The 22477-nt window shown below is 34.9% G+C and overlaps 2 protein-coding genes across 8 annotated transcripts; one reads left to right on the top strand and one right to left on the bottom strand.

Moving 5' to 3' along the window:
• The first annotated feature begins 124 nt into the window (after positions 1-124).
• On the top strand, positions 125-5783 carry LOC112285789 (receptor-like cytosolic serine/threonine-protein kinase RBK1). Of its 7 annotated transcripts, none has more exons than XM_024526949.3 (9): positions 125-457; positions 2209-2443; positions 2615-3423; positions 3587-3841; positions 4044-4201; positions 4316-4395; positions 4570-4705; positions 4876-5025; positions 5156-5783. In XM_024526949.3, the coding sequence occupies exons 2-9, from the start codon at positions 2301-2303 to the stop codon at positions 5330-5332; spliced, it is 1908 nt and encodes a 635-aa protein (XP_024382717.1). In that variant the 5' UTR covers positions 125-457; positions 2209-2300; the 3' UTR covers positions 5333-5783. The 7 variants fall into 7 exon arrangements, with proteins under 7 accessions (XP_024382717.1, XP_024382716.1, XP_024382709.1 ...); XM_024526948.3 differs by having other exon boundaries at positions 294-457; positions 4023-4201; XM_024526941.3 differs by having other exon boundaries at positions 294-457; positions 4023-4395.
• Positions 5784-6272: 489 nt separating this feature from the next.
• On the bottom strand, positions 6273-10793 carry LOC112285791 (vacuolar-processing enzyme). The gene is made up of 10 exons (XM_024526951.3): positions 10760-10793; positions 9449-9670; positions 9112-9276; positions 8847-9003; positions 8538-8623; positions 8221-8420; positions 7986-8034; positions 7603-7827; positions 7095-7301; positions 6273-6973 (listed from the first exon to the last, which is right to left on the bottom strand). The coding sequence occupies exons 2-10, from the start codon at positions 9653-9655 to the stop codon at positions 6782-6784; spliced, it is 1488 nt and encodes a 495-aa protein (XP_024382719.1). The 5' UTR covers positions 9656-9670; positions 10760-10793; the 3' UTR covers positions 6273-6781.
• Positions 10794-22477: the final 11684 nt, after the last annotated feature.

Below are 22477 nucleotides of genomic sequence, written 5' to 3'. Positions count from 1 at the left end.
ATGTGGTGGCCCAACAGCGAGGAGCCTAGTGCTACGCCGCTTTACAGGGGATTGTCCACCGAGGAGCCCAGGTTCAAACAAATAAAAGCCTGGAACTGAAGCCCTGGAAGATATGTCATTCGAGGAATCAAGGAGCCCAACTGGCCTAACCACCCACACCTCCATGTTCGCAATATACGAGATCCCCTCTAACACCCCTATTATTAGCATTTCAAATCGTGTCCCTTTGGTAGACAGTTCCGTGGGTTTATCACCCCTCTCGACCTTGTAGGCTTTTATTGCTTCACCCAATCTTTCGGTGACCGCCCCAACGAAGAATGCGGTTTCGGCCGTTGGCTCCTCTTGTTCGTTCGACGTGACATGTCCCAATTACCCAGCTTGGTGTTGTTTCAAGTAGTCTGGCAGGATTTTTCGCATCGATTGACGTTCTTGTTCAGACTGCCGCAGCGAAGATCAAGTAAGTAGCGGGGTTGTTGGGGTAGGAAAGTCTCTACTGTGTGTACTGTTATGGGACTCTGGCAGTGGTTTGGATTTTTCTCGCACTTGGAAAGACTAGGTTGCGTGGTGTTAGTGAAGCAACACGACCACTAGCTCACCGCGACCACGGTTGTGTCTCTTCGTTTCTGAACTCTTTTTTTTTCTTTCCTCCCAGTAATCTGCGGGGTCCGACCTTTCTATTTGCTGCTGGAGTGAGGTCGTAGAAAATGGGCGTACGTAGTTGAGAAAGCTTTTAGTTGTCTTGTGCTTGAGTATTCATAGCTAGCCTTTGGCAGCTCCTGGTGTAGCTGTTGAGTGATGAAGTTGGTTAGCTTCTGAACCCAGATTGCATACAAGCCTGAAAAGAGAAAGCTCTGTTGAATTCTGATCCAGAGAATTGAGCTCTGCACGTAGAGGTTGCAATGCTTCACAGTTGTCACGACATTGCATAACTTCAGTCAGGATCGCGACATTCTCGGATTACCTTAATTTTCTCAAGAGGGGTGGCGGATTTCCATGAGGGTGTAAGGAAATCCACTATTACGAACGTGTTGTCCACTTTTGCTCGAATTTCTGACAGGCCCATCAATTCATGGTTCTGGCGTGGCGCAGTTGAGAATTCAGCAATTTGGTCTGAGCGTTAGTTCCTTGGCCGTTGCGGGTAGCGTCACCATTCTGTGCAGCGTTCTCGACTCTGAATTCCATTCCAGCTGGTCTCGCAATCCAGCAAGAGACCTTAGTGACATGAATACTGGCCGCCTAATCCAAGTTCCATTCAGCACGGCACTGTTGAGCTGCTTTGAACTGGCTCATCAACGGTTGGTCCCCTGTATTCGTTGTATATTCCAGTCTGGAACAATGCACGTTGTGCTTTTTACTCGAGCTGGGTAGTGTTGGTGATTAGGTTTAAGCATGAAACAGGAATTAGTACAGGAGGAAGAATTTTCGCTGAACCTGGCGGAGGGTGCTATGTTTAGCTCCTTGAGCACTTGATTAGGTTTCCTAGATCATGTTCCCGCAGGAGAACAGAATATTCAACTCCTATATGCTGGTTATGAACCCGCTAGAACAACTTGTGGCAGATTTGGAGCAAGATAGATCAGCGCGCGGTTTAGATCATCTGATTCTGTCTATTATCCTAGTGGTGCTATCACACTGAGGGTTAGAGAGAGAATCAGAGGAGAAGCGATTCCTGAACTTAATGTCCTTGTTGCAAAGGAAATCTACATGCGTCACTCTGTTTAATAGTGCAGTGAGCTTGCCTGGTACTGCTCAAAGGTACTGAGACTTGGCTGTGAATGGTCAGCATTACTCATGTAGTCACATCTACGAATTGGTATTTCGTGTTTTTCTTTGTTTCTTTCTCTGATTTTTTAATTTTTTAATTTTTAAAATGTGGACCGTCGCAGGGTACTAGTTATGAGTTTAAGCTGCATGTGGTACGAAGTTTAAACAGCGTCATGAAGTGTCAATGCTTTTTAGAAGCTTGCAACTATTTGAAGTCCAAATTAGTGCTCCCCGTGTCTAGTGTCTTTCTGTATAATTCGGAGGTTTCCATTGCAATTGACTAGGTTGTTTGTATCACCTCCTCATTTTTTTTTTTTTAATTTTTTTTTTAATTTTTTTTTTTGACAAGGATTTTTTTTTTTTTTTTTTTTTTTCTGCAGAAGAGCACATTTCGTATTAAACGCATCCAGGATTGACTGTGAAAAATGATGCTTGGTTATGCAGATAGGCCACCTTGCGCAGAAACACTTGAACAACGAACATCTGATCCAATATACCAAAACATTAGCCCTTGCAGCGGATAGGTCTCAACGGTTATGAATGACGAAAATTTTGCTCTTGAAAATAGACTTTCGAATGCGGGGGAATATGACACCGCCATAGCGGTGAAGCTACTAGCGGGTTGGGTTCAGACGGGAGAGGACTGCGAGACATGTATGACGCAGCTCATCTGCAACCGGTAAATTCACCAGCGAACACTCACTCTTCAATTTCATTCCAACTTACAGTTCTGCGCAGGATATGGAATCTAAATGTACCATATTGCGATTCCGAAGTTTCAGGTAATCGTATCGCCATTTATGACTCATCTGACCCCAGTTTATGGTATTGGTTCTGTCCCTGTCGACAGGATGAATCAGGCCTATTGTGTAGCTTGTTCCGAATGGAGGAAAACTCCGTCTAATTCCATAGACAAGAAAGTAAAAATTCCAAAAACGAAGCCAGAAACTACTACATTGCTTTTAGGAGACGATGACACGCCGTCGTTTATTAGAGTCATCAAGGCCTCACCAGGTCAGAAGGCAAATATCGGAAAGAAACTGAAGGATATCCATATGGAAAAGTCTAACCTGGAAGTTAATGTGAGGAGCCCTAAAGAGTCGGCAAGACAGAGAAGCACGCTGCAGCAAAATCTATTTTGCTCGGTTCCTCCTATTGTAGATGACGATTCTGGCCCCATAAATGCTGCACTCTGGGAAGAGTGTTCGAGATACGAGAGGAACTTTCGAAGGAATGATATGAAATGCGAGGCTGCAAGGGGCTCCCCACGAGCAGTTCTCGAGGGCCCAGAATCAAGTGGGTGGTCAGAGTCTACTTCAAGGAAAAGTCTCTTGAGCCTGTCTTTTACCGATGAGGTTGAGGACGATCACACTGGACTGGCACAATCAAGTCAGAACCATTGCATGCAAAGTCTCTGGAGATTGTTCGCAATTCAAAAATGGCAGGCTTTTCCCTCATCTTCCAAGAAAAAAGAGCTACGCATCTCGGATCCCGTGTTGATAACTTCATCTGGCAGAAGCGATGAAGAGGAACCTCACCTAGGACCCTCTGATCACGAGTCTGTGCACGACTTGCTCGGCGTATCCTGTAACGCAAAACGATCCTGGCAGACATTCTCGTACGAGGACATTTCTCTTGCGACTAACAATTTCGACTCAGGTGAGAATTCAATTTTCTTTCTCTACTTATTTTGTCAGGAGCTAATACAGTGACCATGATCCATTGTTTCTAGTATAAGTAGAATACTCATGTCGCAACCCAGGTTGATGTAGCGAAGATCTGAGTTCCTTATGATGTCGAATCGTTTCTTGTGTCGGAACAGAGCACCTTGTCGGCAAAGGTGGATACGCGAAGGTGTTCAAAGGAGTTCTGAAAAACGGTCAGTTGATTGCAGTGAAGAAACACAACCGGGGTGTCACAGCTGCAGAAAAGGAAAGGGATTTCCTGACGGAGTTGGGCATCGTAAGCCACGTCGCCCATACCAATGTAGCGAAACTTTTGGGCATCTGCATTGAAAACGGTCTTCATCTTGTGTTCCAGTTTTGTACTCTCGGCAGTCTCCAATCACTTCTCCAATGTAAGTCCGCCCCGTTCTCTGTTTCTATGCAAATCCAGACAGTATCCTCCTACTCGACCCTTGATCAGCCATATTTTGTAGTAGATGGTGTGTGAGATAATCAATCTAGAGTTCTTGACAGACTTTGTAGTCATGACCCCCTGCTTCCAATGGCTTGGTCACTCGTGTATAATTAGTTCAGATGGATGTGGTGGCTTTACAGCACCAAATAACCCACCATTTTCTTGGGAGGCGAGGATGAAAGTCGCCGTAGGAGTAGCCAAAGGTTTGCACTATCTGCATGAACAGTGTCAAAGGCGGATCATACACCGTGATATCAAAGCTTCCAATATACTATTAGACACTGATTTTAATCCGCAGGTCGGTGCCGACAACTCACGTTTGCTGAATACAGTTTGGAAGGCTTCTGCTTTACATGCCAGCGTTCTTCGATTTTATGTTAGTAACATGGTACATTACTCTTGCGGCATACAGATTTCGGATTTCGGCTTGTCAAAATGGCTTCCAGAAAGATGGATGCATCATACTGTTGCACCTATAGAAGGAACTTTTGGGTACGCTAATATCCTTCTCAACTTGATTGTTAACAGCGTGTCGGAGGAGAGAAATGCCTGTGGATGGTATCCCTCTGCATTCATTTGAAATTGCAAGTCGCTAATATCTTCCTTGCAATTAGTTTGGGCAAGTACTCTCTAAAAAGAACTGACGCCAGGAAGCATGACTTTTAGGTATTTGGCACCCGAATACTTCATGTATGGAATAGTGGATGAGAAGACGGACGTTTTCGCTTACGGGGTATTGCTGTTGGAGCTTATTACAGGTCGTCGACCTGTAGATTCTAAGAAGCAGAACCTTGTTGCATGGGTGAGTGAAGGACCAGTGAGGCTATCCACATTGTGCTTAACTTAGTTCTTGATTATTTATGTCTGCCTTCTATTATGCAAACATTGAAATGATACACGCTTAAGTTGGTTAATCTTCTCCTGTTAACTACTGGCCCGTGTTAAAACAAAGTTTCCTGTTGGTGATAACAGGCAAAGCCTCACCTAAACAAATGCAACATGAAGGAGCTCGCAGACCTTCGTCTTGATAGTGCCTTCGATGCTGGCCAAATGCAGCGTGTAGTGTTAACAGCAGGCCTGTGTGTCCGATCGTCAGCTCATTGGCGTCCTTCAATGAGTCAGGTTGGTATCCCACACGTTCCTCAACTCCTGCAACTCTGAAGAGAACCACAACTTTTGATGCGTATTCGATAATGTTTTTGTTATTTTAACGAAAACCCTAAGAAAATGGGTGTGATGTATGGGATGGCAGGTACTGCAACTATTGACAGAGGAAGGAGCTGAAAATGAATCCGAGGACCTGTCCAGACTAGTATCAAGACCCCATGATTTCATACCTTCTGACACCGAATCTCAGGACTATGGCTACTCAGATAGTTACGAGAGTGACATGCAACGGCATAGAGCTCTCGCGTTAAATTCCGAGTGAGAAATGGAAGTGTACCAGTATGAGCTTCTATCCATTCAATTCAGCAACCATGGAGAAAGGTGTCAGTACTTGGACGATCCGTCTCTGAGGTGATCCTCGGAGCAGTGCGTCAATTTCAGTGTGCGAGGTGGACACCTTATTCTCGTCCCTGCCTCTTGATGGGCTAATGGAGTTGCACTTAATTTCTGTGCATCCTGTACAATACGTCAGTAGTAGACAAGCAGGACGCTAAGTGCAACAAGGCGTTTTCCTGCGTCACGGAAGAGAAGCTGGTTTCTCTTTGTGGGCTCAATCACATGTTGAACTGATGACGATGTAGTTGAACGTCGAGTGACAGTAAATACTCGTTCTAGTGTAGGACAGTGGACTTGAAGTCACGATGTGTAGAATAACTCGATGATATTTATGCAAGTAAACAAGAAAATGAGAGATTTTCATTTCACAGCATCAATGCGAATCTTTTTGTAATCTCTGATGATTATGGTTATGTACAATTGAGTTGGACCACTGTACAGTAATTTGGTTATCTCCAGACTGTGACATTTATAGCAAGCAGAGAGTCCGCATAACTCTGATGTGTAAATCTCTCGGATTGCTCTACAATTTCTTTAATAGGTGTCAATAACTATGTAGCATGAACGCCTTCTTTCATCGGCTCTGCTTTGTTGTTTATGTGCTGCACTCGGAAAATTTGCTGCAATCTTATGTTACAGACTGACAACCACGTACCACGGACGATCAGCACATCGTTAATGTTACTTTCTGCGGAACATGAAGAACATCAGGAAAGGTAAAATAATTATAGGCATACAAGTCAACCAGGTGGGCCTGCACGTACACATCACTAGTGGTCACATCAAAGTCACCTCGATATGTAATTATAAAAGCCAGTAAATAAGCTAACATCTCATTTCAGATGAGAACTAAACACCTCTTCCAATTAAAAACTAAATAGGCGCATTCGTTCATAAATTGCGCATCACAATTTCCTTCCACGATAAATATGAGATTGTACATAAGTGCAGATGAAGAACCTTAATTTCAGGTTCGACAGTATGGAGGTAATCCAAAAAATAAATACCTAGCCAACCACAGAATGTATTCTACAACTTTAAATGTAAATACCTGACCTCCGCTTAAGATAGTGAATACAACAAAGTCTGCACCAATACATCGCAAACCCCCCGTGCTTGCAACCAGAAATTAATACCCTATTTTCGAATGTTGTATCTGGGTTGATTAAACTGCTGGCTGGAGAATTGGAGGTGGAAATCGTCATTTCCCGGTCTATATGAATTACATTCAATGCTGGAGTTGAAGGAATATCACACCAACTATGAATACTAAAAAAGGTGGCTGCTGTACAATGTTGCTTTACGAAAGAGAATATTAAAGTTTCTCTGGAGATTTGTTGCGTAAGCGATGGCGAGAAACTTGAAATTGCCGCACCTATGCACTAAATCCAGAAGTGACAGGGCTCCAGATCCCAAGATCGACACTGGTGCTGATTTTGCAGACCTCTAACGATGCCAGTGACATTCTTGAAGAATTGATTCCAGCGTTGCAAATATTAGCAAACGCACGCATGTGTTTCATGCCATACTGAGTCAGTGGACCACAGCTTGCTTCAAAAATGCGCACCTGCAAAATATGTTATTCGCGTGTTAGTACATGCATCATCTGAAAATTAAGAAAACTGGTGAACAAATAGTTGGTTGCTTTTCTCTGCATCAATAGTAGAAAATGATAGGATCAAACTAACCATGTTCTTGAGGCAAGCCCAGTCGTCCACAACTACAGACCCAGCTGGGCGAACTGCACCGAGCTTCTGAAGTGCGTCCTCTCCCGCAAACAAAAGCTCACCAATCAACCTCACGCTGTCATCCAAGTGCCTTCGATGTAAGATTGTTTTTGCAAGTTCTGATGCAGCGTTTGCTTCCCTCAATGATCCCTTCTTAGCATTATAGAACTGCATCAAACGTACCAAAGTAATGAAACCTTCTTCCCCTAACTTTCAATAAAAAAAACATAGGACCTTCCAATTCGCTCAGAGAATCGACCCAAATTGAAAGAAAATAACACAAACATCTGAAACAGATGTACGCCCCTTAGATTTAGACAGAAACCAGGAGCAAGATAACCTTTCTTTCCTAGTACTACAATCCACGGCCTTACTGGATAACCGTTCAAAGCAATTGTTGAGTCCCATGACTAACAACGACATTAGAGAGCTAGGACCCATCGTGATTATGGAGGTCACATGGCAATACCTTGTGTTTAAGATGGACAAGGTCGGCTTCTCTCTGAGGAACATGCGTGACGATGTCAGAGTTGACCGGGGATAACTCCGAAAGCCCAGGCTTTGTAACATTTTCATTCGCTGGGTCGAAACCAAGGTAGCGCTCCAATTCTTCCACATCAATTTTAAGATCACCATACTGCATCACGTGGGAGCCAGACCTGTATGTATTGTGGTTTGAGGTTCTAGACTTGACCTGGATGCACATTAAAAAGAAACCTTGGGTTATTACCAAAACCATTTTCTTTAAAAGGAAACCACCACTTCTTTTTTATCCTGATTTATGGCATCACATACAATTTTAAGGTGATTCACATTTCACAACAAGGAGCTTGCAAGGAGAAATGAACTTACAATAAGATACTGGTCCTCAAGTGTTTCCTTCTTCAAGTTTTCCTTCTCACTACAATCCGACAAGGTGCAAAAGGATTAGTTTCGTATAGTCTTATTGTGGTTTCAGAAACTTCTCACATGTTATTGACTCAATGAACGGAACACATAATTTCAAACACGTTTTCTAGTGATCAATAACTCAGCAAAACTAACAAAAAGACACAAAAGAGAATTGCGCGGCATTGAGTTAGCTTACGTGTCTTCCATCCATGCGACACTGTAGAGATCACCCAAGCAAGTTCCGTATTCAGAAGGTGGTGATGGATACATGCCAGGGCAATAAGTGCCCCAGCTGCTTTCCACTGCATTAGAGGCAGTAGTGACATAGATGTTTAAGCCCTCTGGTAAAAGCCCCTCAAAAATACTGCCACTCTCACAAGCCTCGAGGTATATCACCTGCAGAACAATCAAATATCGACTATTGTAGTTAAAGATCAAGTCAAGATGCTAAAGTATGAAGATGAAAATAAAATTTGTACAAATTGCAATGATGGAATGAAGTGAGATTATTACAAGCTCTTTAAAAGTTCCGGCTGCAGCCTTCTTCTTAAGAATGCCCACAAAGTCATCTGCATAAAGGTTCGGCGGGTTGGGCATACCTGTTGGCAAAAATAGCCAAAGTCACTTGTTAAAATTGTAAACGATTTTTCAGCTATTTGAGGATAAAACGAAAGCGGATGTCCTAGAAATAAATGAATTATAACACCTCCATGAACGCTTGTGAAAGACTCCAGCGTAAGCAAAATTGCACTGCAAGAAAATCGATACCAAAAGACAACTTTTAACAAATAAAAATAAAAAAGAATATAGAACAGTACTAACCAAGCACACCAGGGCCACCGTGGTCCGAGTAATAGATGAAGATGTGATCATTAGGACCACTGTCAACCACCTTTCCAGTGCCTCCTTCGATGGCACTCTTATCACCTAGGATAGCGGCATACAAATTGCTCACAGTCACGTCGGAACCTGTATAATCCTGAAAGTCCAACGCCAGATTATAACAATCAATCATCATGGCATTTCAGGTATCAGCTAATCAAGTGATCCAGCTCTTCAAGAGTGATTGGAAGTGAACATTGCTAACCTTGGGGACGCCTTGGTAAACATCGGGTCCATCAGGTTTGTTGATAATTGTTCCTGGATATGGGTTCTCGGGGTGGTATGCGATGTCATCGTGCATAAATACGATAATGTTCTCATCCTTCAAGCCTCCACGTTTCAGGATTTGGTATGCATGGCATACATCAGCCTTTCACAAACACAAGAAACCATAATAAAGTTCAGCACGCGATCCACAAGGAAATACCAATCAAATTCGGAAGTACACTACAGCAAAACGATGGAGCTTAGATTAATGAAGATAAAACACAAAATATTTAAGACAGGGTAATCACGCAGACAATGATCGATTCCGCTTGCACCTGATGTCGATAATTCCAGTATCCAGCTGAACCAGCAATAAGGATAGCCCAGCGAGTCCCCTCCTCACCCTTGTGCCCCTCTCCAGTCGGCATCATAATATTACCGTCCCATAAGGGCGTCCGACCCAGCGCACTTACTTCACAAAGAGCAACCACAAGGACCAGCAGGAGTCCGCGTCTAGTCGCCATGCTAGCCAAAGGTTGCATTTAGTCAATCCTTTCCTGATCACCACAAATGTATGTATATATATATATATATATATATATATATGTATGAGTGTGTGTGTGTTAAATCATTATTTTTACCCGTGTAAACAGTAGAGAAAGGGGAATTTTGTATTTACATGATACACGAGTGGGTGCACGTAGCGATTATACAACAATAGAAGTGCACAATTATTATCCTGTACACTGGTGCCTCTCAGATGCGACGTAAAAGGTAATATGAAAAATCGCTGCAGGTTTTACAACGTGATATAATTCAAGACCATCACATGCGGCTTACAAATATCAGCAAAGAAATTAAGCGGAATTGTTAAGAGAAGCTTGTCAGGCAGCTGCTTTTGTACAATCGCGGCAGGTTTTACAACGTGATATAATTCAAGCCCATCACATGAGGCTTACAAATATCAGCAAAGAAATTAAGCGGAATTGTTAAGAGAAGCTTGTCAGGCAGCTGCTTTTGTACAATGTCTCTGTCTTCGACAAGCATGCTCATTCTGTCCGGGAAAGAATTCAGAAAAAAAAACGACAAAAGTGTCTCTAAAAGGTGAGAACAGCTTCACAAGAGGAGGCTCCTTAGCAGTGGACAGAGGATAAGGTAGGGGGGGTTCTGTCTACTACAGCTCTGAAACATATGGATCAACTCTTCATGCACGTAAAGAAGGGGGAAAAAAAAATAATAATAATAATATTAATAATAAAATAAAATAAAATAAACGACAATGATCTCCCGAAAAAGCATACTATAACCATTGAAGAGTCCCGAAAAGTCTGCAAACAAATTCAAACGTTGAACCACACAGGAAACCTCCACCAAAACGACGGATCCACCATTCGCACATGGAATCGCACTCTCACTCTCTCCGACTTTCCAAACCCTCACGATAATCACGAGGAATATCACCAGCGAAACCAACTACATATCCCGCTGCGAAACACAATGACACAATGGGCTGATCTCTCGCCAGGGGAAGACTAATATCCACAGCGAAAAGCGCAACTCTCCACGAAAAAAGTCGCTAGAAAAAACTCGACCGTGGGGAACGAAGGCTGAATTTTAGATATTCGGAGAGCGGAGAGGAAGCGTACCTGTAGAGGCGGAAGACTCTGCAAAATCCGGCGAGACGAGGGCCACAGCGACGAGCGAGACGAGGGCCCTTTGTAAAGAAGAAGCGATCCTTCTGCTCCACCGCAGATGAAGACTCCTTTATGGATGAATGATTCAGTTCATTCGTCCTTCTGCAAGAACGTGGATGAATGCATGGTGATGGATGACGATTCGTGGACTTGTCTTAGCTCTTTGAGAGGTCGGCAACGGAGCCAGGTACAACCGCGCGTTTTTATTAAAAATGAATGGGAACTAAAAATATTAAACGAAACTTTTATTTGTTTTTTAAAAAGAGAAAGCAAGAAAGATAGTGTTTTAGGGTGTGTCTTGAAAATGATGAAGTCCTCCCAATTAGGACTGATTTGCACCAATGCTTGTAGAATGTTCTCACCTTGTGCAACAAATAGAAGGATTTGAAAGTAGCTCTCCATGAACTTCAACTTTCTAGAAGTTATGGTTTTTTTTCTTTTATTGTTATTTTTTTTAATCATCAAATTATTTCAATGTATGTACATATGTCAAAACACACAAAAATATTTTTTTATTGATTTTTAATCAATACAAATTTAATAATAGATTTTTTTTGATGATGGCTATGATAGATGGATTGATTTAGTAAAATTTTAGGTAAATTTTAAAATTATATATATACATTAGCAAAAAACCATGCTATTGGATGCCATGTTTATTTATGTTCAATCAGTGAGAAATCTTTTTTATGTCTTTATTTTATACCTAAATTATATTATATAATAGATATATAGATACATGTATATGCTTATATAACACATCCATAACTCGACAACTTTAAATGGTCAAGAGAAATATGTCAAAATATGATTTTAATACATGTAGGAAATGTGCTACTTATTTTCATATTTTCATAAAAATAAAAGAATAAAGATGTATATGTTTGGTAAAATAATTTAAATAAAAAAATGTGAAATTAATTAATATAAATGCATAAGTTGTTATAGATCCCAGATATACATAGATACACTTGTAAATATCTATATGATTAGGTAGCAATAAGTAAAAGTAGATAAAAGTATTTTAAATTCATAATACCTTTTAGAAAAGCTTCTTAGAAGCTTCATAGATGTTGCTTTGACTTTATATGTATTTGTAGTTAATTAATAGTTTAGAAACTTGATGAAAAAGTTAATCACGTCTTGATAACTTACAAAACAAGCTAACTATGTGGCGCACATATAAAAAACTTGCCTTATAAGTTAAGATAAGTGTCTTGCAAAGTCAACACATTTTGGAGGTACTATAAGATATCTCCACATAGCTCCTAGTTAAGATGATATATATAGGCAAGATTGAAGCTTTCTTCATTCTTGTCAATGCCTTTTTGGTCCTTAGTCTTATCTCAAGACTTTTTAGTCTTCTTATTTTTTGGCAATAGAAATTCTAGTTCAATATTATATCATCTTTGAATGACTTTTTTAGTTCTATTCAATGATACAAGAGTATATTGAGGATTTTCTTTCTTTGAGATTTATGTCTTGGATAGTTTGATAAAAGTGCTAACTTACTATTTCTATCTTATTTTAGAAGTGAGTAGATTATCTCACTTTTATTATTGTACTTTGAAGGTTGCAAACTACCTACCTTTAAACAAAAAATCCTACTTTCTAGCATTGTTCTTTTCATTAAAAAGAGTGGATTATCCTTCTTTGTAGAAATTTTTATTTAGTATTAGAGGTTAAAGATTATCTTCCTCTAATTTAACTTTTTGAATTTGTTTAAATTGTCTATAGAAGTAAAGTTTATAGATGCTACTCTCAATGAAACAGAGAATAGATTAGCAGTTATTTCAGATCTTCATGAACTTGTCAACACTCTAAGAATAGAAATATCATGTATTTCTAATGTGAATCATAGATGTACTATGCCTACATCTATAGAAAAAGTTTAGAGTCTACGACAAGAAGTTGTGCAGTTGAAAGAAGCAAGTACATCAACCTTACAACTAAATCCAAGGAGTTTTGCTTGTACAAGTATGACAGGGACAAGAATAAGTATGCTTGAGAAGTTTAATGGAATAAGATTAAAAATTTGAAAATTTCTACAATAAATCAAGCTCTATCTAAGGTTGCATTCCTTTCAATACTTTGATGGATTTACTTAAGTCAGATTCATAAGCACACTTTTATTAGGAAGTACTCTCTATTGATTTACATCTTTAATGTAAAAAAATGAGCGACTCTTTTATGATTTGAATTCATTCCTAGAAGTATTTTTACGGTCACATTTGGAGAAAATAATTAAAAAAGAGTAGCAGAGATGAAGCTCTTATCTTCATGGCAAGGATCATGGTCACCCATCATATATGATGTTGAATTCCAAAACCTCACTTGTAACATGGACTAGAATAATAAAGCCATTATCAATAAATTTTGATATTAATTGAAAGATAATAGCAAAGTTTTATTATTGATAATGCCAAAGGTAAAATCTTTGAAATAATTTATTACTCAAGTCATTGCATGCGACAATCAATTATTTGTAAGATATTAAGAATAAAGATTTGGTTGGGGAGGACCAAATCAAATAATGATGGTAGCTTCCAAGTTTTTAAAAACTTATTCATCAAGGCTAAAATCAATACAAATTGATACAATATGTTTTAAACCCCTCACAGAGTAAAAATATACTCGACGATGTCAAGACAACTTATGCTTATATTATGAAGAAGCTAAATACACTACTCAATATTTTCCAAAGAAACAATGCAATTAAAAAATGAGAAGCATGGTTGCCAAAGAAGATAAGGTATCAAAAAATGAATTTTTTTAGCTATAATAGGAATCGTGCACCTTGAAACTTGCATAACTCCTAATAAAGGTCATATTCTCTTTTTAGATCCCTCACCTTGTTTTACAATAGAAGTTTATTTAGGATAGAAAAATCACAAAGTCTTAGCTTTGTTAGATTCAAGAGTCTTAATATTTTTTATAAACAAAGATTTTATCAAAAAACAAGAAATATTGTTAATCAAAAAAACTAAACTTATACATGTAGAAGTCATAAATGGTCGTTTTTTTATCTTCTAGAGATAATATGCATGAGATTATTTTTTTAGATGTAAAAAATAAAGATCTTAATAGTATAGTAATATTTAATATAATAAGATCTTTATCCAATCTAATTATTTTAGAAATATCTTGATTAAAAAGGTATAATCCTCAAATAGATTGGATTTCTTGTAACCTTAATTTTTTTGATAGTTTAATCCAAAATTTCATTAGTCAAGTAGAAGTATATAAGTCTACTACATCCAAACTCTTATTGGTAGGTGTAAGAGCTTTTATGCATGCTACAAAAGAAGGGATATCTTTTGCTTTATATGCCATGCCCATTTTTGATGGTTGTGAGTGGTTTATTTCTTCCATCACTTAAGTCCAATTTAATTAAATCATAATCTAAATTAGAGTCCAATATTAAGTAATGTAAAGTAAAAATCATAAATAAGATAAATAAATAAATAAATAAAATGATATGATAATCACAATTGGTCCAAAAAAACATGATTAAGTAAATTACATATTTTTTTGATTTATTTTTTAGCAATTGCAGTTTATTTAGGTAAACATCTTTCAAGACTTATCTGATTACGCTTAAACTTTGAAACTTATGAATTAATAAAAAATAAATAAATAAGAATTAATACCACATTAGAGTACCAGTCTAGGGCTTTCTAAAATAGAAATGAAGTTCTCTATGGATAAAATTTTGATGGCAAAGTTATGATACCATTTTAGAAAGCCTTAAAAAAAAAAAAAAAATCTAGGGCTTTTTGAAATGGTACCATAAAAAGTAAAGTCAAAGTTAAAATTTAAATAAAAATGGAACAACATAAAGGTCAAAAGTTGAAGATAAAAAAGTGAATTTAAAGTCAAAAGTTAAATAAAGATTGAAATAACATAAGGTTAAAAATTGAATGTCAAAAGGTAATTGGAAGTTAAGATTAATAAATAATTACAAAGATAGGGTAAAAGGTTTAATTAAGTAGTATTAATTAGAGGTGATAAGATGAGTGAAGATTGAGTCTAGCAATTCATGCACTAAAAAGTGTGATTAGGAGGTGACTAGGGCAGAAAAAACTTACCTTGAGTATGTTGAGGATAGCAAACCCTTGTTGTTCAAAAATATGCCAAAAATTCTCTACAACTCTTATGGGTTTGAATTTTTTTGTAGTTGAATTTGACTTAAATTTTCTCTTATCTTCCAAATCTCGTGGTGATCCAAGATTTGACGTTCACAAAAATTTTTAAAGTAAGGTGACTTGAACTACCTATGCAGCAAACACCCATCTACTTAAAGATCCACAAAAAAATTGCTAATGATTCAAAGTTAAGAAATCTAGTTTTTTTAAAAAATAAACTTAGCAAAACTTCTTCTCCAGAAAATTCCAATAGAAAAAAATAAGTAAACACTAAGATATGTTTTTCCAAGTTAGTTGTTCTAAATTGCCAAGGCAGTAGACCCCTTCTCACCTAGAAATTCATCAAAAACACTTTATCACTTGAAAGTTGGTGAATTGATTTTTCTAGAATACCAGACTTTATAATATATTCATTCCAATAAATTACATTGAAGTTGGGTTAGAGGTCACCGAGTTATGGATTTATGAAGTCAGCACTCTAATGCTGCTAAGGGTAGTGGACCTCCTTTACTTGGAAATTCGCCAAAAATCCGTCCAAGCTTCAAATTACTCATGGCTTGTGTCATTGGAAAGCTGGTGACTAGAAGAAGATGATTACAAAAGTATTGCAAGGAAGAAATACAACCAAAGAAACTGAAAGGTAGAAACCTAAGCAGTTACAAAATGGAGGGAGTTTTTATTAAAAAAAAGAAGAAAATTTGGCATAGCTTTGCCATAAAAAAGGAGAGAGAGAGAAGGAGCTTGGCCACCTAAGCCATCTTATCTAGGTAGGAGGAGGCCCAAAAGTGGTGGACACATCTCCACCATCTAGATCAAAAATTCCTAATCAAGATCAACGATCCACAATGATCTTAAGTCTAAATCCGATTTCAAGTCTAGAAATCCCTATATCTCAAAAACTATTGTCTTTTTGGCAAAACTAACACCATCAATGTATCCTAAACACATTTTTATCTTGAGATCAACTATTCATAAGCCCAAATCTAAGTTTTAATTCATTAAAATTAATTAATTTGCTGATCTAGTTGTAAATTTCAGCTAGAATTCTAATTCTAAGTATGGTAATTAGGAGATTAGGAAGGATTCTTGCCATCAAAGCCTTCATGATCACTATTCTTAAATTTAAACTCCCTTAAGTACAAACTCTTGGCAAATCACAACCTTTAATTTTAATTTGGCCTTAAGTTAATATACTTTTGATTTTTTATTTATTTATTTATTTTTCCATTCTTCAATTCCAAATAGTGACAAAAATTATTATGAAAGGAAAATCCACCATAAAAAATAGCTTGTCTCCATCTTCTAGAAATCATCATTATTTTAACAATTAGACTTTATATTTTTAATCCATTTAAATTGTAGCATGAAATTTAACCTTAAAAAATCTTAAAAGTTAAATAGGAAGATAGAGCAATTAGACTTAAGGGATTTTTTTATCCATAGTCAAATTAAGAATTAGCCTTGGAATTGAAAACTAAGATTGTAGATTAATTCAAAATATAATTTCTAGGACTTAAAAGATTTTTTTTTAATTTAAATCCTAATTTTATTACCAAAAGAGGATTTAAATCAAATTAAGAAAAAAAAATCATAGACCTTTTAAATTTATTATTTTAGAGTTTTCAACAATCACTCAGACTAATAATTAAAAGTAACTACCTAACTAATAATTTAAAACTATAATTTAAATTATAATTAACTAAAGACTAATTTAAATCCATAAATTAATTAGAGTTATTAATTGTGCTTACAATGGTGAGAAGATATCAAGTGGTATTTTTAGCTAGTATCAAGATTTTTAGAATTTTTTTGAAAAGAAGAACACAAATATTCTTCTATAGCATCCTCCTTATAATTGTTCTATTGATCTTCATGAAAGAGCTCAATCACCATTTGGACCAATCTATAGCCTATCAAAAAATAAGTTGGTTGCACTCAAGGAGTATATTAATAAAAAGTTGGTTAGAAATTTCATATGCCATTCTAAATCTTAAGCCACGGCTCTTATCTTATTTGTAAAGAATACACCAGCTATTTTTCAACATCTAATGAATGATATCTTTTGTAAATTTCTTGATGATTTTATCATCAACTATTTGGACGACATCTTAATCTACTCTAAAAACACAAAAGACCATGATGTTTATGTTCATTATAAGTTACAAAAACTTAGAGATGTAGGATTATATGCCAAGTTAGAAAAGTGTGTATTCTATACTATTCAAGTTAACTTCCTAGGATACATCACTTCCAATGAAGGGCTAATGATGGATCTAAAGAAGATCTAGACTATTATGGATTTGAAGATTTCAAAAATAATAAAGAACATATAATACTTTTTGAGCTTTGCCAATTACTTTCAAATCTTCATCAAGAATGTTTTTCAAGTTGCAGATCTACTTATACATTTAACTTGTAAAAAAAAAAATAAGTGGAGTAAAGAAGTTGAAGTATTGTTTGATGCTTTAAAAAATTAATTTACTTTTGTACCAATCTTATATCAAATGGAAACTTTTTTAAGACATTTTTTATAGAAATAAATATATCAGATTTTGCCTTGGGTGTAGTGTTATATCAAATAGGAGTAAATGAAAAACTCCATCTAATAGCTTTCTATTCCAAAGAAATTTCAATAATCGAGATTAATTATGAAATCTATGACAAAAGGCTCCTTGCAATCATGGATTTATTTTAAGAATGGCATCATTATTTAGAAGGTGCCTCAAGACTAATTACCATTTATATAAATCACAAGAATCTCAAGTATTTTCATGTCAATACATGTTTTAAATTGTCATCAAGCTTGTTGGACCATGTCTTTATAAAGATTTGATTTCAAGATGAGTAATCAACTTGAAAAACAACAAGGTTTGTTAGACATCCTTTCTAGATATTCTTATCTTATACCAAAAGAAAGAAATACATCTTTTGATCAACAAAGAACGATTTTCTTGAAGCCAAAATATTTTCACCTTCGAGCATCTAAATCAACATTGATTGTTGATTCAACCTTTGTTAAGTAAATTCAATCAAGTATGTGCTCTAATCCTCTTATCCATGATATCAAAAATAATTCTTTTAAGTCTTATGATACTTCCAAATTCAAATTCAAGAATAATCTACTCTATTTCAAGAGACAATTATACATTTTAGAAGATAAGACATGATTATGTGTTCTTCAAATATGTCATGACTTCCAGCTATTAGATATTTTAGATACAAAAAGACTTTGGAGCTAATATCAAAATTTTTTTGGTGGTCTGAAATATAAAAATTAATAAAGAACTTTGTACAATCATATGATATTTGTTCAAGATCCAAAACCTTATGGATTTCTTCAACCATTACATATTTGAGAATAATCATGGTCTTTTGTTTCTATGAATTTTATTACAAATCTTTTAGTCTTAGGTTCGTATGATTCTATATTATGATAATAGATTGTTTTAAAAAGATAGAATATTTTATACCATGTACAAAATCTATCACAATTGAAGAAATAGCTAAGCTTTTTCTTAACAATATGTATTTCTATAAAAGATTATTTAAAGATATTATATTAGATAGAAGGATTCAATTTATATTAAGATTTTAGAGAGCACTTTTCATGATTTTAAAAATGGATATAAAGCTTTCTTCGGCTTTTCATCCTCAAATTGATGGGCAGACAAAATAGGTGAATTAAGTTTTTGAGTAATACTAGAGGTGTACTATTAACTATCATCAAGATGATTGAACAACTCTTTTATCATTGGCAAAGTTTGCATACAATAATTTGGTACATTCTTCCATTCAATAAACAATTTTTTTTTGCTAATTATGGTTATCATCTATGATTTAATACTTTTAACTTTTGAAAAGTTGATAATCATGTGGCAAAAAATTTAGCAAATTATTTGCCAAAGCTACATGCAATAATAAAGGCATAGTTAAAAGAAGCTTAAAAATGACAAAAGATTAATCTAGATGCCTATTTCAAGTAATAACTATAATTCAATGTAGGTTACAAGGTATGATTACTTAATCATGATATTAAGACTACTTTTCTTTGTGGCAAGTTCAACTATTGTACGCTTTAGCCTTTTTCTATTAATGAACAAGTTAATTCTATTGCTTATTGATTATATCTATAAAAGTTTATGAAGATCCATCTTATATTTCACATATCCCTTCTTGAGCCATATAAGACATTGAATATCTCGAGAAGAAGATAGATGCCACCTCTTCCTATAGAAGTATATAATTATCAAGAGTTCAAGGTAGAAGAAGTCTTAGATTCAAGGAGGCACCAAAATAAGTTAAAATATCTTCTTTATTGATGTCGATATGATATTAATGAATGCACATGGAAGATAGCAAAGAATCTTACAAATGCAACAAAGAGAATTGAAGCTTTTCATCGACGACATCCATCAAAATCAAGATGAAGAATAACAAATCTTTGCTATGAAAGAAATAAGATTAAAAGAAAATAACACAATACCTTCTATTATTCTTTATAGCTTTTGTATATTTGTGATGCTAAAGAGATAGAGAACTAACAACTAGCACATTCAAATTAAGAGCTTTCATTTGTGGACTTATATGATAAAATATTACAGTTATCACAACCTTCAAGACGACAAAATCAAGATAAAGATCTTCAAGAATGACATGTCTTTCTTTGAATAGATGCCAAGATTCAACATGTTTGGTATCACAACCTTGGAAGAGACTCCTTATGTTTGGTGAATTATTAAAAGTAAGAACAACTTCTTACGGTATTCAAAAAAAATTATTTGAATGAAGTTACAAAGATCTCAACAATGACCAAATAATAGGATGGTCTTTTTGCTATGGTATAAGACACAATTGATGGTTGAGAAGACCTATCAACCATCTTCGAAGAAAACAAAAATCAAAGTATGTAGCAAATATAATTTGCCACATCTTGGATTTTCTCAACATATAAAGTCCGCTCCCTGTGGAACTCATTCCTAGAAGGGAGGATAATATCATTGATATATACAGATACACTTGTGAATACCTATATGATTAAATAGAAGTAAGTAAAAATAGATAAAAATTGGTTAATTTTATAGTACCTTTTAGAAAAGCTTCATATACATTGATTTGATTTTATATGTATTTATAGTTGATTAGTAAGTTAGAAACTTGGTCAATAAGTTAATCATGTGTTGGTAGCTTGCAGAATAAGCTAATTATGTGGTGCACATATAAAAAACTTGCCTTGCAAGTTAAGATAAGTGTCTTGCAAAGTCAACATGTTTTGGAGGCCTATGGAACATTGCCACATAGCTCCTAGTTAATAGTATATATGGAGGCAAAAGTAAAGCATTCTTCACTCTTGTCAATACCTTTCTATTCCTTAATGTTGTTTCAAGACTTTCTCGTCTTTTTATTTTTTGATAATAGCTAGTCTAGTTTAATATTATATCATCTTTGAATGACTTTTTAGTTCCTTTCAATAATACAAGAGTGTATTGAGGATTTTCTTTTTTTGAGATTTAAGTCCTTGATATTATATTATTTTTAAAATTATTGATTAAAATATTTTATTTATATATTTAAATTCTTATTAAATTTTGATTTTAAATATTTTATTTTTTATTTTATAAATTTAATATAAAATAATTCTATTGAATTATATAACATAGCTTAGATAAATAATCCATGACTTATTTGATAATCAACAACCATTATTATTTAATGTGATTTTTAATCATATTAAAAGATAAGATATATGAGTAATATTGTAACCATTTATCTAATAACTTTTTGAGTTGAGATATATTACAATGGGCATCCTTAGAGTACTTTTTTTTTGAAGTAGGGCAAAGTACAGCCTTAACCATTTTTTTTTTTCAAGGATTTGTTACAAAAGAAACTATTAAAAAAATCTTCTACACATGTCATTAAAATTTAATAGCAGCTAAGAAAATAACAAAAAAATTAGAGCAAATTAATTAAGAGCATGAAAGGTTGTTACATAAAGATCACAATATTCCTGATTTTATATCCATATATGCTAAAAATCCATATGCATCAAGCTACCATGTATATGAACAATCTCTATTAGTTCTTTAAATCTTAGGATTCTATCATTTATTTTTAAATAGTATGCTTCCACCTATTTCATTGGCTTTGATATATTCTATTGAGGGTAATAGGTAGAAAGAAGATTTATAAAAATAGATGAAAATATCTCAGTTAAAATTTTAAAATCAAATTTATTATTAAATAAAATTAATGATAAAATAATTAGCTAGATTAGTTAGAAATTCCAACCTCAAACTTCTTATACATCCTGTCAAGTTTGGAAGACATATCATGGGTCTCTAGTGCATTCATTGTAAACAACCAAGGCACTTTATTCAATTTTGTAATCCTATGCCTTTATAAATCCAACATCTTCAAACTTATGTGCCTTCACATAAAAAAAAATCTTTTTAATAGTACAATTTAAAACAACAAGGATATAATTCTTATAACCAAGGTCCTAAAGATCAATCAAGACAATAAGTAGATTTCTATGTATTTTGTGAAAAAAGATACCCGTCTGGTCAATGTTGGATTGAAAATTAAGTCAAAAATAGAAATTATGGTAGTAACCATCCTACAAAATACTGTGAAAAACTAAATAGAGTAATTTCTTTACAACCTCTATCTAGTAATTACATTCAATAATTATTTGATAATTATAATTGAGCAAGATAATCTCTATTGGATAACAATATAAAGTCTCAAAATTTATATTATGATTAAAAAAATAATAGACAAAATTAGAATATACTTCATGAACTCAAAATTAATTTTTAATATATCTTAATTAATCCTAATCATGATCAAAATCAAGGTCAAGTTCTTTAAAATCAACCTTGACATAGCCAAAGGTCTCAAGATGTGAGATTTATGTCTCAACTTATAAAAAGGTTGAGAGAGATTCAAAACCTCTAACAAATCATAGTTAATCAAGTCTTTTCTTCAAAATTAAATTTAATAGTCTTTGAAAAAATCAATCAAAAATAAAATAAAATAAAACTTATTATAATACCAGCTCTTATAATAATGATTAGATTTAGAACTATAACCTTATTCACTTATCAAGAAGAAGAGATTAATATCTCAAATAGTCTATGTTACTTCCTAGATTTAGAAAAAATCATTTGAAATACAAATAAAGTAACTTGCAATAACATTGTTAAATCTATAAGATTTGATCCTTTGCTAGAAGAATTATTCTTTCAAAACCGTAAGGTTCAACATAAGACAAGTGTCAACTTAGATAACAATTATTAGAAAGGTCCTAAAATCCCTATATTTGAATTTCTTCAACAATATAAGAATATAGATGAATCAAACCTACAAGAGTATGATTTATGGTCTAACCTTAATAAATTGAAGGCTAATATAAACTTTCCTCAACTATTACATATTTTTCTAGAAATAGAGAAGTCACTTAATACTTGGATTTTAATGCAAAATCAAAAGAGGTCCAAGTTTAAGATGGCAAAAAAAATAGATA

The sequence above is a fragment of the Physcomitrium patens genome, chromosome 8 (genome assembly GCF_059467195.1).
Source record: "Physcomitrium patens ecotype Gransden chromosome 8, ASM5946719v1, whole genome shotgun sequence".
Classification (NCBI taxonomy): domain Eukaryota; kingdom Viridiplantae; phylum Streptophyta; class Bryopsida; order Funariales; family Funariaceae; genus Physcomitrium; species Physcomitrium patens.
Note: the sequence above shows the minus strand (reverse complement) of the source record. Positions and strands in the feature narration are given on the sequence as shown.